The sequence below is a fragment of the Aethalodelphis obliquidens genome, unplaced genomic scaffold (genome assembly GCF_003676395.1).
Source record: "Aethalodelphis obliquidens isolate GAN/ISIS:26980383/991018 unplaced genomic scaffold, ASM367639v1 scaffold62, whole genome shotgun sequence".
In the NCBI taxonomy this organism is placed as follows: Eukaryota; Metazoa; Chordata; class Mammalia; order Artiodactyla; family Delphinidae; genus Aethalodelphis; species Aethalodelphis obliquidens.
The window spans coordinates 1,273,185-1,292,026 of record NW_020838006.1 but is presented as its reverse complement, the minus strand read 5'-3'; the positions used below and the strand labels follow the sequence as shown (position 1 = coordinate 1,292,026).

The window sequence follows — 18,842 nt, the reverse complement described above, 5'->3', positions numbered from 1 at the left end:
ATTCCAACAGCACATTAAAAGGATCATACACCATGATCAAGTGGGGTTTATCACAGGAATGCAAGGATTCTTCAATATACGCAAACCAATCAATGTGATACACCATGTTAACAAACTGAAGAACAAAAACCATATGAAACACTCAATAGATGCTGAAAAAGCTTCAACAAAAGCTTACACCTATTTATGATAAAAACCCTCCAGAAAGTAGGAATATAGGGGACTTACCTCAACCTAATAAAGGCCATATATGACAAACCCACAGCCAACATTGTTCTCAATGGTGAAAAACAGAAACCATATCCACTACGATAAGGAACAGTACAAGGTGGCCCACTCTCACCACTCTTATTCAACATAGTTTTGGAAGTTTTAGCCACAGCAATCAGAGAAGAAAAAGAAATAAAAGGAATCCAAAAGAGAAAAGAAGAAGTAAAGCTGTCACTGTGTGCAAATGACATGATACTATACATAGATAATCCTAAAGATGCTAGCAGAAAACTACTAGAGCTAATCAATGAATCTGGTAAAGTAGCAGGATACAAATTGATGCACAGAGATCTCTTACATTCCTGTACACTAATGATGAAAAATCTGAAAGAAAAATTAAGGAAACACTACTTTTTACCACTGTAACAGAAAGAATAAAATACCTAGGAATAAACCTACCTAAGGAGACAAAAGACCTGTATACAGAAAATTATAAGGCACTGATGAAAGAAATTAAAGATGATACAAACAGATGCAGAGATATACCATGTTCTTGGATTGGAAGAATCCATACTGTGAAAATGACTATACTACCCAAAGCAATCTACAGATTCAATGCAATTCCTATCAACCTACCAATGGCATTTTTCACAGAACTAGAACAGAAAATTTCACAATTTATATGGAAACAGAAAAAACCCCAAATAGCCAAAGCAATATTGAGAAAGAAAAACAGAGCTGGAGGAATCAGGCTTCCTAACTTCAGACTATACTACAAAGCTACAGTAATCAAGACAGTATGGTACTAGCACAAAAACAGAAATATAGATCCATGGAACAGGATAGAAAGCCCAGAGATAAACCCATGCACATATGGTCACCTTGTGTTTGAGAAAGGAGGCAAGAATATACAATGGAGAAAAGACAGTGCTTTCAATAATGGTGCTGGAAAAACTGGACAGCTACATGTAAAAGAATGAAAATAGAACACTCCCTAACACCATACACAAAAATAAACTCTAAATGGATTAGAGACATAAATGTAAGGCTAAACACTATAAAACTCTTAGAGGAAAACATAGGAAGAACACACTTTGACATAAATCACAGCAACATCAGTTTTGACCCACCTCCTAAAGAAATGGAAATAAAAACAAAAACAAAGGGGACCTTATGAGACTTAAAAGCTTTTGCACTGCAAAGGAAACCATAAACAAGATGAAAAGACAATCCTCAGAATGGGAGAAAATATTTGCAAACGAAGCAACTGACAAAGGATTAATCTCCAAAATTTACAAGCAGCTCATCCAGCTCAATATCAAAAAAACAAACAACCCAATACAAAAATGGGCAGAAGACCTAAATAGACATTTCTCTGAAGAAGACATACAGATGGCCAAGAAGCACATGAAAAGCTGCTCAACATCACTAATTATTAGAGAAATGCAAAGCAAAACTACAATGATGTATCACCTCACAGCAGTTAAAATGGGCATCATCAGAAAATCTACAAACAACAATAGCTGGAGAGGGTGTGGAGAAAAGGGAACCCTCTTGCACTGTTGGTAGGAATGTAAATTGATCCAGCCACTATGGAGGTTCCTTCAAAAACTAAAAATAGAAGTACCATACGACCCAGCAATCCCAGTACTGGGCATATACCGAGGAAACCATAATTCAAAAAGAGTCATATATGATGTTCACTGAAGCACTATTTACAATAGGCAAGACATGGAAGCAACCTAAGTGTCTACTGACAGATGAATGGATAAAGAAGATGTGGCACATATATACAATGGAATATTACTCAGCCATAAAAAGAAACAAAATTGAGTTATCTGTAGTGAGGTGGATGGACCTAGAGCCTGTCATACAGAGTGAAGTAAGTCAGAAAGAGAAAAACAAATATCACATGCTAACACATATATACGGAATCTAAAAAAAAAATGGTTCTGAACAATCTAAGGGCAGGACAGGAATAAAGATGCAGACATAGAAAATGGACTTGAGGACATGGGGAGGGGAAAGGGTAAGCTAAGAAGAAGTGAGAGAGTGGCACTGACATATATACACTACCAAATATAAAATAGATAGCTAGTGGGAAGCAGCCACACAGCACAGGGAGATCACCCTGGTGCTTTGTTAGCAGCTAGAGGGGTGGGATATGGAGGGTGCGAGGGAGACGCGAGAGGGAGCGCATATGGGGATATATGTATACATAGAGCTGATTTACTTTGTTATATAGCAGAAACTAACACAACATTGTAAAGCAATTATACTCCAGTAAAGATGTTTTAAAAAATTGCAAAATTAAAAAAAATAAAAAGAGAGGCAGCAAAACTCATGAAAGAAATTATAAAGTTTTCAATAAAGACTAAACTGGAAGGAACACAGAAAAAATAAGTTCAATTTGTAACTCCTTCAGAAAAATAAAAGATAGAAAGGCAAAAATATTTAAATTAAAAAAATGAAAAGATGATAACATTGGAAGAAAAAAGTAATACCAAATCTAACCACAGAAGATTCACTATCAGTACTACAGAAGTCCCAAAATAAAATCAAAGCAATGCAACTGAATAAACTGCTTAAAATTTTTAAAAAACCTTATTGAAATAAAAAGATTTGAAACCATACACTGAAAAGGCAGATTGCATACTTGGGAAATAAACTCAGAACAGGAAAACCTAAGCCATACAGCAGTAAATATACAAATACCTAAAGAAAAAGAAAAAAATCTTTTAGGCATCTAGGCAACAGTTACAGAATATAAATGTTTTTCAGGATAGGTCATGCTGTGCCATAAATCAAGATTCAATGAAACAGACTACAACAGTTAAATTAGGAATCAAAACAAATAAGACATTTTTAGAATCCTGCATATTTTATAATTTAAAAACACATTTCTAATAACTCATTTCAAAGAAGAAATCACAAACTGAATAGTAATAAAATATAACATATTAAAATTTGTGAGATATAACTGAAGTAGTACTTAATAAGAGAAATTTATAGCTTTAATCACTCATATAAGGAGGGAAACAGATATGAGTCAGTTATCTAAGTTTCCAGTTTAAGAAACTAGAAAAAGAAGACTTAAACCCCAAGAAGTCAGGGAAAGAATAACAATGAGATCAAAATACAATAAATAAGAAGTTAGACAACAATAGGGAAGAAGTTGATTCTTTGAAAAGTTTTGAAAGTCAATAAACTTAGTAAGACTATACCTCAATAGTTTACTATAAAACAGCAACAAAAATCTTACCTTGGCCAATTCTGTAATTTTACCAAAACCAGGCTTCCAAGAGGGAGCTGTGAATAGACGATCTTAAATCCACTTTGATGAAGCTGAGACTCTTCAGGAAAGTCTTCTTCAGAAACAGAGCACTTATTGTACCTTAAGTCAGTGTTCATGAAGCAGTACCATGATTCATTGTGATCAACTTTGGCTGCATCCTCACTTGACAACAATCTCCATTTCAAACAACTTTCATTCTCACACTGAACCCACACTTTGTTTACATAAATGTTGTTTTCCACTGAGGAATCCATTGCCGTATTACAATATTCTGCTATCATCTTACTATTCAATTTTCCTTTTTCCATAAATGCATTTAATCTGGAAAATAAATAACAGGAAAATAAAAGAATAAGATTTCAGGGTATAAGGAGAGAAAGTTAAAGCCAAAATCCGAGAAGTGGCTCTTTTATAACTTTTTTGCCCACCTCCTCTCTGTACATGCTGAACATGTTACGTTTCCACCTACCCAGAAACAAAGGAACAAAACAGAAGCATCAATCACTCTGGTCATAAAATGCTCCAAAATTAAAAATAAGAAAAGTATGATGGAGCAGAAGTGGAGTAGAGGTTTACTCTAATATCTATTCTATTACCAGTTAGTACATATCCAGTACTTTTGCCATAATAACAGCTAAGCCTTATTCAGTGCTGACTGTGAGCCAAATACTATTCTAAGTGCCTTATGCACACAGCTTATAGTCTTCCCAACAACCTCAGTATGAGCACTTTTAGAGAGAAAAGAAAAGCTTAGAAAAGTATAGTAATTTATTTAAAGTCCCAGAGGTACTATGTGACAGAGTTGGGATTTAAATGCAGGCAGTTTTCTCCCTAATTGTGTGGTCTTATCCACTAGGCAGTACTGCCTCTTGGGTATATGGTGGACATAGTGTGACTTGATCCCCTTTTCTAATTCTGAGGAAAATCAAAGGTAGCAAAATATTTCACCATGTGAAAATTTGAAATTTATTTTAAAAAAATTAAAGGATTCTTTTGCTTATATAGCTTTGCCTTTTATCCATTATTAATTCAAGTGATTTGAAAAAAATTTCTCAGAGGTTTTTTATTATGAAAATTTTAAACATATAAAACGTTAGAATTATATGAGTTAGCCCCTGACTTCTAGCAAAAATAATAATAGTTACGTGTATACTAAAAAATAAGTAATATAGCTGAAATACAAGAAAAACTATCAGCAACTTTTTTTTTTTTTTTGCGGTATGTGGGCCTCTCACTGTTGTGGCCTCTCCCATTGCGGAGCACAGGCTCCGGAAGTGCAGGCTCAGCAGCCATGGCTCACGGGCCCAGCCTCTCTGCGGCACGTGGGATCTTCCCAGACAGGGGCACGAACCCGTGTCCCCTGCATCGGCAGGCAGACTCTCAACCACTGCGCCACCAGGGAAGCCCTCAGCAACTTATTTTGTAATACAAAACCTATTTTTTAAAAAAAGACTTACATATACCATATTAATAAATCAGTAGAACAACCACTATCCAATATAAGCACCATTTAAAGAAGCTCTTAATCCATGAGTTAATTGTATAATTAGAAACACACTTATAATCACACTTTCCATGATCACTACAAATCGCTTTAGAATAAAATTTGCCAATATATTTCAATAGCCATAGCCACAATTTTTGACCTATTAATCCCACTCATTTGAATGTATACAAAGAAAATAAACTTAAAAGAGACTAACCTAATGAGGAAAACAATAGCAAAGATGAATAAAACTAAAAGCTGGTTCTTTGAGAAGATAAAAAAAATTGATAAACCACTAGCCAGACTCCTCAAGAAAAGAAGGGAGAGGACTCAAATCAAAAAAAATAGAAATGGAAAAGGAGAAGTTACAACTGAAATCACAGAAACACAAGGAATTATAAGAGACTTCTACAAGCAACTATATGCCAGTAAAATGGACAACCTGGAAGAAATGGACAAATTCTCAGAAAAGTATAACCTTGAACACTGAATCAAGAAGAAACAGAAAATATGAACTGACCAATCAGAAGTAATGAAGTTGAAACTGTAATTAAAAATCTTCCAACAAACAAAGTCCAGGACCAGATGGCTTTCCAGGCGAATTCTATCAAACATTTAGAGAAGAGCTAATGCCTATCCTGTTCAAACTCTTCCAAACAATTGCAGAGGGTGCAACACTCTCAAACGCATTCTATGAGGCCACCGTCATCCTGTTACCAAAACCAGACAAAGATATCACAAAAAGGAAAACTGCAGGCCAATATCACTGATAAACATAGACGTAAAAACCCTCAACAAAATACTAGCAAACAGAATCCAACAACACATTAAAAGGATTATACACCACAATCAAGTGGGATTTATCCCAGGGATGCAAGGATGCTTCAATATATGCAAATCAATCAATGTGATACACCATATTAACAAACTGAAGAATAAACACCACATGATCATCTCAATAGATGCAAAAAAAGCTTTTGACAAAATTCAACATTGATATATGATAACTCTCCAGAAAGTAGGCAGAGAGGGAACCTAGATCAACATAATAAAGGACACATATGGAAAACCCACAGCAAACGTTATTCTCAATGGTGAAAAACTGAAAGCATTTCCTCTAAAATCAGGAACAAGACAAGGGTGTCCACTTTCATGACTATTATTCAACAGTCTTGGAAGTGCTAGCCATGGCAATCAGAAAAGAAAAAGAAATAAAAGGACCCCAAATTGGAAAAGAAGAAGTACAACTGTCACTGTTTGCAGATGACATGATACTATACATAGAAAACCCTAAAGATGCTACCAGAAAACTATGAGAGCTAATCAATAAATTTAGTAAAGTTGCAGGATACAAAATTAATCCACAAAAATCTATTGCATTCCTATACACTAACAATGAAAGATCAGAAAGAGAAATTAAGAAAACAATCCTATTTACGACTGCAACAAAAAGAATAAAATACCTAGGAATAAACCTAACTGAGGAGGCAAAAGACCTGTACTCAGAAAATTATAAGATGCTGAAGAAAGAAATCAAAGATGACAGAAACAGATGGAGAGATATACCATGTTCTTGGATTGGAAGAATCAATATTGTGAAAATGACCATACTACCCAAAGCAATCTACAGATTCAATGCAATCCCTATCAAATTACCAACGGCATTTTCCACAGAATTAGAACAGAAAATTTTATGATATTTATGGAAACGCAAAAGACCCTGAATAGCCAAAGCAATCTTGAGAAAGAAAAACAGAGCCGGAGGAATTAGGCTCCCTGACTTCAGACTATACTACAAAGCTACAGTAATCAAGACGGCATGGTACTGGCACAAAAACAGAAATATAGATCAATGGAACAGGATAGAAAGCCCAGAGATAAACCCAAGCACCTATGGTCACCTAAGCTATGACAAAGGAGGCAAGAATATACAATGGAGAAAAAACAGCCTCTTCAATAAGTGGTGCTCAGAAAACTGGACAGCTACACGTTAAAGAATGAAATTAGAACACTCCCTAACACCATACACAAAAATAAACTCAAAATGGATTAAAGACCTAAATGTAAGGCCAGACACTATAAAACTCTTAGAGGAAAACATAGGCACAACACTCTTTGACATAAATTGCAGCAAGATCTTCTTCGATTCACCTCCTGGAATAATGAAACAAAACCAAAAATAAACAAATGTAACCTAATTAAGTTTTGCACAGCAAAGGAAACCATAAGCAAGACGAAAAGACTACCCTCAGAATGGGAGAAAATATTTGCAAACGAAGCAACTGACAAAGAATTATCTCCAAAATATATAAGCAGCTCAATCAAATAATGGGCAGAAGACCTTAATAGACATTTCTCCAAAGAAGACATACAGATGGCCAACAAATACATGAAAAAATGCTCAACATTACTAATTATTAGAGAAATGAAAATCAAAACTACAACCAGGTATCATCTCGCAGCAGTCAGAATGGCCATCATTAAAAAGTCTACAAACAATAAATGCTGGAGAGGGTGTGGAGAAAAGAGAACCCTCCTATGCTGCTGGTGGGAATGTAAATTGATACAGCCACTATGGAGAACAGTATGGAGGTTCCTTAAAAAACTACAAATAGAACTACCATACGACTCAGCAATCCCACTAATTGGTATATACCCAGAGAAAACCATAATTCAAAAAGTCATGTACCACAGTGTTCACTGCAGCACTATTTACACTATTTACAATAGCTAGCACATGCAAGCAACCTAAATGTCCATCAACAGAGGAATAGATAAAGAAAATGTGGTACATATATAAAATGGAATATTACTCAGCCACAAAAAGGAATGAAATTGGGTCATTTGTAGAGATATGGATGGACCTAGAGAGTGTCATACAGAGTGAACTAAGTCAGAAAGAGAAAAACAAATATCGTATATTAACGCATATATATGGAATCTAGAAAAACGGTATATATGATCTTATTTGCAGAACAGAAATAGAGACACAGACATAGAGAACAAACGTATGGACACCAAGGGAGGAAGTGGGGGTGGAATGAATTGGGAGATTGGGATTGACATATATACACTATTGATACCATGTATAAAATAGATAACTGATGAGAACACACTGTATAGCTCAGGGAACTCTACTCAGTGCTCTGTGGTGACCTAAATGGGAAGGAAATCAAAAAAAGAGAGGATATATGTATATGTATAGCTGATTCACTTTGCTATACAGTAGAAACTAATACAACGTTGTAAAGCATCTGTACTCCAATAAAAATTAATTATAAAATACAAAAACTAAAAAAATTTTTTAAAAGTGACTAACTTATACATACAAAGACCAACAATATTCACTGTGCACTGCTTATCATATTGAAAGAGTGGAAAAAATCTAAAAACAGGAAGAACAAAATCTAAAGGAAGATTATGAAATGTTGCTGAGATATATATATATATATATATATACACACACACACACATATATATGAATTTGGCTAATACTTTTGCAAGGAAATTTATGAGGAATAATACTGCATTTTATATTACAGTTGAAGTGGGTCACTAGACAGTAGATTAGAAGTTGTTGACTCCAGACTTTGGAACCAAATGAAATGTGAATTCCTCTGAGGCTCTGCTCCTCACCAGCTCTATATCCTTGGGCAAGGCATTGTTTTGCATTTCACTTCACATTTGGTGTACTTCCTCATGTTTGTGTGTGTATGATAGCTTTCTTTTTCTTTTTCTATTTCCAATCCTTATGTCTTCTTTTATTACACTGGCTAGGACAGGTATAATATTGAACAGAAGCCACTATCCTGATTTTTTTTCTAATTTTAAAGAGAATGATTCTACTATTTGACTATAAAGTCAAACATATACGCATGTTTTTGGTAGAGACCATTGAAAGGGAACAAAAAATTCTTTTCCTTTAGTTACCACTTAATGAAGAGAATTTTTGTTGTTTTTAAACCTGAAGTGGTGTTGAATTTTATCGAAGGCCTTTCTGTATACTGAGGTGAACATAAGGTTTTTCTTTTTAAATATGTGAATTGAATAGGTTGTATTAATGGATTTAATTAATGATAAACCATATTTGCATTCTGGGTTCACATCATAACATTCTTTTCTTTAACATATGTTGTTGCATTCAGTTTATTAATAATTAGTTAAGATTGGTTCATATATGTGTTTACAGATGAGATTGCTCTACAACTTTCATTTCTACGTTTGTCTTTGTCTGTTTTTGACATTAAGATTAAAACAGCCTCATAAAGCGAAATATAGAATGTTCTCTTTTTTTGGAAAGTTTGCTTAAGGGAGGATTTTCCAATTTTGTCAAATATTTAAGAATTCTAAAGAGGCACAAACTACTATGTGTAAAGTAAATAAGCCACAAGGATATATTATACAGCACATGGAATATAGCTAATATTTTATAGTAATTTAAAAGGACTGTTATCTATAAAAATACTGAATCACTATGTTGTATACCTAAAATTAATAAAATATTATAAATCAACTATAGTTCTTAATAAAATTAAGCAACCAGAAGCAAATAGAATAAAATGTTAATGTCCGCTAAGTCCAGGCAATGAGTATATAGGTATTTCATTTTTTCTCTAAATTTCTCATAATTAAAAAACAAAAAATTGAAAATATTATTTAACAAAAACATAAATGAGTAGTAAAATTGATAGAAAATTATGAATCATGTAGAAGCATTCTATATAAGTTTTGCACAAATACAAATTTGTTGCTTATTTTCTACAATTCATCATGAAACAAACTTAGAATTTTTCTTGTAATAAATTTCAAATTTGTAAATAATAAAAGAGAATACAAAAAAAAAGAATTCTAGTGCATCTACTATATTTCTCATTATGTTTCTTTCACTCTTAATTTGTTCATACCTTTTCCCCCTCATTTATCTTGTCAGGGCTTTTTAAACAACCAGAGCTCGAGTCTTCTCTTTTATTCTTTTGAATTCTGTATAATTGATAGCTGCACTTTAATCTTTCCTTTCTTCTACTTTCTTAGGGCATTCTCTGTTGAGCTAATCTTTCTCTTCTTGAGTTGATGCTTAGTTAATTCATTTTCATTCTTTTTTTTTTTTTTTTTTTTTTGGCTGCGTTGGGTCTCCATTGCTGTGTGCAGGCTTTCTCTAGTTGCAGAGAGTGGGGGCTACTCTTTGTTGCAGTGCACGGGCTTCTCATAATGGTGGCGTCTCTTGTTGTGGAGCACAGGCTCTAGGCGTGTGGGCTTCAGTAGTTGTGGCACAAGGGCTCAGTAGTTGTGGCTCACAGGTCCTAGAGCACAGGCTCAGTAGTTGTGGTGCATGGGTTTAGTTGCTCCACAGCATGTGGGATCTTCCCAAACCAGGGCTTGAACCCATGTCCCCTGTGTTGGCAGGTGGATTCTTAACCATTGCACCACCAGGGAAGTTCATTTTCACTCTTTTTTTAGAAAAAACTTTATTAATTTTTTTATATTGTGGTAAGAATACTTAACATGAGATCTACCCTCTTGACAATTTTTTGAAGTGCATAATAGAGTATTGTTGACTATACGTACAATGTTGTAGAGCAGATCTCTATTATTTACTTATCTTTCTTCATTAAAACTTTATGCCTGCTAATTTATAACTCCCCACTTCACCATTTCCCTTGCCCCTGGAAACCATTCCATTCTTTGTTGCTATGAATTTGACTACTGTAGATACCACATGTAAGTGGAATCACATAGTATTTGTCTTTCTGTGACTGGCTTCTTTCACTTAGCATAATGTCCCCCAGGTTCATCCATGTTGTTGCATACTGCAGAACTTCCTTCTTATTTAAGGCTGAATAGTATTCCATTATACATTTTCTTTATCTATTCATCCATCAATGGACACATGTTGTTTCCGTATCTTGGGTATTGTGAATAGTGCTGCTATAAACCTGGGAGTACTAATGTGTCTTTGAGATCCTGATTTCAGTTCTCTTGGATAAATACCCAGAAGTGGGATGGCTGAATCATATGGTGGTTCTATTTTTATTTTTTGAAGAACCTCCATACTGTTTCCCATAGCAGCTGCATCATTTTGCATTCCCACCTACAGTGCACAAGTTTCCAGTGTATCTACATCCTCACCAACATCTATTATCTTTTGACTTTTTGATAAGAGCCATCCTAACAGGTGTGAAGTGATACATAGTTAACTGTGGTTTTGATTTACATTTCCCTGATGATTAGTGAGGTGAAGGATCTTTTCATATATCTGATGGCCACATATTTTCTTTAGAAAAACTTCACATTTTTACCTTAAACCTTTTCTTTGGCTGTTACTTGTAAGAGTTCCTTACATATTTTGGACATTAACCCCTTATTGGATCTATGTTTAAAAATATTTTCTCCCATTCTGTAGGCTGCCTTTCATTTTATTGATTGTCTCCCTTGCTATGCAGAAACAATTTAGTTTGATGTAGCCCTACTTCTTTATTTTTACTTTTGTTGCCTCTGCTTTTGGTGTCAGATCCAAAAAAAATCATTAACAAGATCAGTCTTAAGGAACTTTTCCTCTATGCTTTCTTCCAGAAGTTTTACAGTTTCAGGTCTTACATTTAAGTCTTTAACCCATTTTGAGTTGATTTTTGTGTATGGTGTGAGTTAACGATCCAATTTCATTCTTTCGCATGTGGACATCTAGTTCTCCAAGACAATTTACTGAAGATACTATCCTTTCCACATTGTGTATTCTTGATTCCTTTGTTTAAGATTAGTTGACCCATATATATGTAGGTTCATTTCTGGTCTCCTTATTCTGTTCCATTGATCTGTGTCTGTTTTTATGTCAATACCATACCATTTTGATCACTAAAGTTTTGTAAGATAGTTTGAAATCAGGAAGTAGAATGCCTCCAACTTTGCTCTTTTTGCTCAAGACTGCTTAGCTATTTGGAGTTTCACATGATTCTGCACAAATTTTAGGATTATTTTTTCTATTTCTGTGAAAAATGCCATTGGAACTTTCATAGGGATTGCATTGAATCTACATATTATTTTGGTTTGTATGGATATTTTAACAATATTAATTCTAATCCATGAACATAGAATATCTTTCCACTTACTTACATCTTCTTCAGTTCCTTCCATCAATGTTTTATAGTTTTAAGTTTACAGATCTTTCACCTCCTAGGTTAAATTTATTACATAGGATTTTATTCCTTTTAACACAACTGTAAATTAGATTGTTTTCTTAATTTCTTTTCCAGAGAGTTTGTAGTCAATGTATAGAAATGCAACTCATTTCTGTTTGTTGATTTTGTATCTTGCAACTTTACTGAGTTCATTTATTAGTTTTAACAATTTTTTGATAGCATTCTCAGGGTTTTCTATATATGAGATCATGTATTCTGCAGAGACAATTTTACTTCTTCGTTTCTGATATGGATGCTTTTATTTATATTCCTTGCCTAATTGCCCTGGCTAGAACTTCCAGTTCTATGTTGAATAAAAGTGGCGATAGAAGCTACTGTTTTCTTATTCCTGATCCTAGATGAAAAGCTTTCAGTTTTCACTAGTGAGCATGTTAACTGTAAGCTTGTTATATATGGCTATCATTTTGTTGACCCACATTCCTTCCATACCCAATTTGTCAAGAGCTTTTGTCATCAAAGTGTACTGCCTTTTGTCAAATTCTTTCTCTTGCATCTATTGAGATGATAACATGATTATTTTCCCCTTCATTATGGTGTATCATGTTTACTGCTTTGACTATAAATGTCAAATCAATGGATGGTTTATATCAAACCATCCATGCATCTTGTGAATAACTTCCACTTGATCCTGGTATATGATCCTTTTTAATGTGCTGTTGATTCTGTTTGCTAGTATTTTTGTTGAGGATTTTTGCATATATGTTAATCAGGGATATTGGTCTGTAGTTTTCTTTTCTAGTAATGTTCTTTTCTGATCTTGGTATCAGGTAATCCTGGGCTTGTAAAATGAGTTTGGAATTGTTCTCTCCTCTTCAGCTTTTTGAAAGAGTTTGAGAAGGAATTACCACTAATTATTCTTTAAATGCTTGGTAGAATTCATCAGTAAAGCCATCTGGTCCTAGACTTTTCTTTGTTGGGAGAATTTTTGATTACTGATTCAATCACCTTACTTGTTATTGGTCTGTTCAAATTTTCTATTTCTTCACAATTCAGTCTTGGAAGGTTGTATGTTTCTAGCAATTTCTCCAACCTTCTATGTTATCCAATTTTTTGGCATATAATTGTTCACAGTAGTCTCTTATGATCCTTTGTATTTCTGAGGCATCAGTTGTAATCAGGTGTAAATTTCCTCTTTCATTTCTGATTTTGAGTCTTCTTTCTTTTTTTCTGTTAGTCTAGTTAAAGGTTTGTCAATTTTGTTTACCTTTTCAAAAAAAAAAACCTCTTCGTTTCATTGATCTTTTCTATTATCTTTCTAGTCTCTCATTTATTTCTGCTCTGATCTGTGTTATTTCCTCCTTCTACTAAATTTAGGCTTAGTAGTTCTCCTTTTTCTAGTTTTTTCTGGGGTAAAGTTAGTTTGTTTGAGATCTTTCCTCTTAATGTAGACATTTATCACTATAAACTTCCCTCTTAGAATCACTTTTGCTGTATCCCATAATTTTATTATGTTGCATTTCATTTTCATTTCTCTCAAGATATTTTTTGAATTCTCTTTTGATTTCTTCTTTGACCAACTATTTGCTCAGGAGCATGTTGTTTAATCTCCACATATTTGTGAATTTTCCAGTTTTTCTCCTGTAATTGATTTCCAGTTTCATACCATTACTGTCAGAAAAGATGCTTGATATGATTTCAATCTTCTTATATTTGTTAAGACTAGTTTTGTGGTCTAACATATGATCTATTCTGGAAGATGTTCCATGTACATTTGAGAAGAACTGTGCACTCTGCTGCTGTTAGATGGATGTTCTGTATATGTCTGTGAGATTCTTTTCATCTAAAGTATACTTTAAGTCCAGTGTTCCCTTATTTTCTGTCTGGATGATCTAGTCATTGTTCAAAGTGGACTACCGAGATCCCTTATTATTATTGTATAGTTGTCTATTTCTCCCTTCAAATCTGTTAATATTTGCTTTATAAATTTAGACGCTCCAATATTGAGTGCATAAATATTTTCAACTGTTAAATTCTCTTGATGAACTGACCTCTTTATCATTATATAACAACCTTGACTCTTTTTACAGTTTTTTTACTTAAATTCTATTTTGTCTGATACAAGAATAACTATTGCTGCTCTCTTTTGCTTTCCACTTGTGTGGAATATCTTTTCCCATCCCTTCACTTTCAGTCTACAACTAAAGAATTAGTCCATTTCCAACTAAAGTAATTTTTGACAAGTAAAGACTTACTATTGCCCTTTTGTTAATTCTTTTCTGGGTGTTTTGTAGATCCTTTGTTCCTATTTTCTTCTCTTTCTCTCATCTTTTATGATTTGATGATTTTCTGTGGTACACTTTGCTTCTTTTCTCATTAGCTTTTGTATATCTACTATACATTTTTGCTTTGAGGCTTGCCTAAAACATCCTATAGTTATAACAGTCCATTTTAAGCTGATAACTTCAATAACATACAGAATCTCCATACATTTACTCTCTGTTCCCACATTTTATGTTTTTGATGTCACAATTCCATCTTTTTCTATTATGTGTCCATTAAAAAAGTATTGGAGCTATAGAGATTTTTAATACTTTTTTCTTTTAAACTTTACACCAGATTTACATGTGATTTACACACCACCATCATTATTAGAGTATTTTGAATACAACTTTATATTAACCTTTACCAGAGAGCTTTATACTTTTATGTTTTCATATTCCTAATCGCATCCTTTCACTTCAGCTTAAAGAACTCCTTTAGCATTTCTTGTAATGCAGGTTTACTGGGGATGAATTCCTTCAGCTTTTGTTTGTTTAAGAATATCTTTATTTCCCCTTCAATTCTGAAGGACAACTTTGCCAGAAACAGTATTCTTGGTTGGTAGTTTTCTTTCTTTCATAAGTTCTTTTAGAATTTTGAATATATCATCCCACTCCATATTTTCACTCTTTTTTGTTCTTTTTGCTTTTTGCTCCTCTGACTGGATGACTTCCAGTGAGTTATCTTCAAGCTCATTGATCCTTTCTTCTGTTTGATCGAGTCTATTGTTGAATCGCTCTTTTGAGTTTTTCACTTCACTTATTCTTCAGCTCTACAATTTCTTTTTAGTATTTTTATACTTCTTCTTTCAGTTAAAATTCTCACTTTGCTCATGCATTGCTCTCTTGACCTCAGTGAGCATCCTGATGACAAGCATTTTGAATTACCTGACAGGTAATTCAGACCACAGGAAGTCTCCACACATCCATTCAGGGTCCCACAGAACTTTTAATTACGTGCTCCAACAGCTCCCAGATGCAGGCTAATCAGAACCATTAGGCAGCAGCTAAAAAAGTGTATATTTAAATCCCTTCCAGGTAAAAACTGAGACTTGTGTTTTTGCCTGCTCTCTCTGTGATAAGCCTGGGGAGACAATGGCAGGAAGTGCTCACACATCTGTTGGAAATTGCCTACTAGTTTTCTGTAGTGAATGGGGACTTGTGAGTGCCAAGCCCTTTTGGCTCTCTAAGCTAGGTGATTTGGAAGCCAGTCCTTTGAGTGGCAGTCATAAAAGTTGGGGTGCTAGATGCATGGACAAGCTCCTTCCAGGAAGAAGCTGGACACTCACTTTTATCATTGGAGTGAGTGAGGGCAGAGACGGGGAGGGAAGTGCCCACAGCACTTTCAGGCTCCTAGAGGAGCACAATCAGCTTCCAGACACAAGCTGATTAGAAACTCTCAATCCCTGGGCAGCAACTAGAAAAGTATGCAGTCAAACTCACACTGAGAGTATCAGGGAGAAACTAATAACCTTGTGCTTTATCCTGTTCCCTCTGTTGAGCCCAGGGGTATAGCCATGGTGAGTACTTACACTTCTGTTTAAAACCATCTGTTTGTTTAATGTGGTCCTGGGGGACTCACAAATGCTGACCCCCACTGACTCTCAGAGCTAGGTAATTTGGGAGCCAGTTCCTTAGGTAGCAGCCACAAAAGTTGAGGAGCTAGCCATGTGGTCCAAACCCTCTACAGTCCTCAGGGAGAAGCTGGTAGTTGAGGATTCCCTCCTGATTGCAAGAAGGTTTACAGCATGAATGTATCTTAGCTTTCCTACTCGTTTCAATGTAGGTATTTTCTCTGTCACCCAATGTGTAGAGTAACTCAATTAGTTTCTTTTTTTAAAAAATTTATTTTATTTACTTATTTATTTTTGGCTGCATTGGGTCTTTGTTGCTGCGCACATGCTTTCTCTAGTTGCGTCAAGTGGAGGCTACTCTTCGTTGCAGTGTGCGGGTTTCTCATTGCGGTGGCTTCTCTTGTTGTGGAGCACAGGCTCTAGGCATGCAGGCTTCAGTAGTTGTGGCACGCAGGCTTGGTAGTTGTGGTTCGTGGGCTCTAGAGCACAGACTCAGTAGTGGTGGCGTGTGGGCTTAGTTGCTCCGCAACCTGTGGGATCTTCCCGGACCAGAGCTCAAACCTGTGTCCCCTGCATTGGCAGGCAGATTCTTAACCACTGTGCCACCAGGGAAGTCCCTCAATTAGTTTCTGTATTTCTCTCCAAAGGAATTGATTTGCGTGTAGCTGTTCATTCAGTGCATCTGTGGGAGGCAGAAAAGTCAGAAGCCTCATATTCTGCTATCTTGCTGATGTCCTCTGTATCTTGTTTTCTTTACTTTTAATTAGCTCCAGGAAAATATTAAACAATAGTACTAATAGCAAACATCTTTATCTTGTGACTCTGACAAAACTGAAAAACAACAGTACTAATAGCAGACATCTTTATCTTCTGACTTTCACAAAACTGAAACATAGATCTGGTCACCAAAAATGGAAGAAATTAAAGTTATCTTTGTAAAGGCTTTCCTCTAGTTTTATGTTCCAGAACACTATCACACCATCATCCATCCTCCATGAGCCCCCACTGTGAGCTGCAAACAATGTAGTAGTAGGAGGAGATATGTTGGCCACTGGCCAAAACTCAAATATAAAGAGAGATGAGGGAGATTTAAAGTCCAAGGCAGGTATTGGGGACAACTAAGCTGAGGGTAAGGAGTTGGGGTACAGTTCTACAAATAGTGAAATTATCCATTACATGTTCATTCAAGAACCTTCTATTTATATTTATTATTTAATAAGAAAAATAGGCCTTATTAGTATTTAATATCAAATGACACAAGAATCCTCACTCAGACCACATATAAGTAGGTCATATGTCCTAAATGGGACATGAGGCCTCCTGCGCAAAAGGTGGGAGGTACAACAATGCAGAGAGTTTCACAGAGGTGCCCTTCATTTATCCGTTTATTTTTACCATATTGAAGTTATATTTAACTAGTTAAGTTTATGGATTATATTATATAGATTATTCCTCACAAAATGAAGTCACTTTAAAATATTTCTACGAAGAAACATCATATTGAAGAGAATACTAATAATACAAATAAAGTAGAAGAGATATAAAAGAAAGCAAAGCATTACTATCTGTTACGCAACTGCCTAGGATTCTGTCCATCTTGGAACCATCAGAGAAAGCACTCTAAGTTCACTGGCACCTGCATCAATGGAAAGCTTAGGAAAATCCATTATGATAGTCTATTGTAAAATGTTAAGGGGATTAAAAGATTACTTTTAAATGGTAGATAAAGTTTTCAGATTTTCTTAGGAAGTTAGGTCTCACAGTGGATAATACTGAGAAGATAAATTAACACCAAGAAAATGTCATTATTACTTAAATAGTGATACTCATTTTCAATTGTATCGAACTTAAACCTCTTGGTATTTTAGATTTGACACAGTTTATCCAGGCTAATAGAATTTATAATACAGATTATAAAATACTTATTCTTTTCAAACCAGATTCTCATTATTTCTTTTACCTTTTCTCCAACACTTGGCTGGTTTTCAAAATTACTGCCACATCCAAAAGGTGCAAATGAAGAGGAGAAAGAGAATGTGGTCAGGAGAGTGCTAGAATCTTTAAGGGGGGGTCCCTATAAAATCATGCCTAAGTAGTCCACACTTCAGTTTATAAAGATATTGACAAAAGCAAAGCTGTGCTAAGTAAACTTGCTTTACTCAACATCTGTTTTTAATTTTTTATTTCATAACTTAGCTAACATATTAAACTAGAGAATTCAGAAGAAAATTTAAAAATTACATTTGGAAAATAGAAAACATTGAATGTTTATTCAAAATCATACAGCCAAAAGTTCAGGCTACACATTAGTTTATTTATTCATTCATTTAATGCAATAATTATGAATGGTTATAGACACTCAATTTTCAGACAGCACTACCACTTTTTACTTCACAAATTAGTTAACCACTTCTCTGGAGATAATAAGAGTACTACCACTCTAGAACCTCTTTTATAAGGATACTAATCCCATTCATAAAGGCTCTGACTTTATGATTTAATCACCACCCAACGGCTCTACCTCTTAATGCCATCACACCGGGTGTTAGGTTTCAGTAAGAATTTGAGGGGACACAAAGATTCAGTCTACAGCATTCCATCTCTGGCCTCCCACAATTCATGTTCCTCTCACATGAAAAATATATTTATTCCATTCCCAACAACTCCCAAATGTCTTAACTCCTTCCAATATCAACTCAAAAAGCTGAAGTCCAAAGTCTCATCTAAATATCACCTAAATCAGATATGAGTGAGACTGAAGGCAGGATTTATCCTGAGGCAAATTCCTCTCCAGCTGTGAACCTCTGAAATCAAAAGTGTTCTGTG

General features: G+C 34.8%; 1 protein-coding gene across 1 annotated transcript in view; it reads right to left on the bottom strand.

Annotated features, from left to right (window-relative positions):
- Window positions 1-18,842, bottom strand: part of ZCWPW2 (zinc finger CW-type and PWWP domain containing 2) — a 139,315-nt gene that overhangs the window by 81,855 nt on the left and 38,618 nt on the right. Inside the window, exon 2 of the mRNA XM_027088327.1 lies at window positions 3,473-3,826. Within this exon, the coding sequence (XP_026944128.1) occupies window positions 3,473-3,813 (341 nt within the window). The 5' untranslated portion in view covers window positions 3,814-3,826. The remainder of the gene's footprint in view (window positions 1-3,472; window positions 3,827-18,842) is intronic.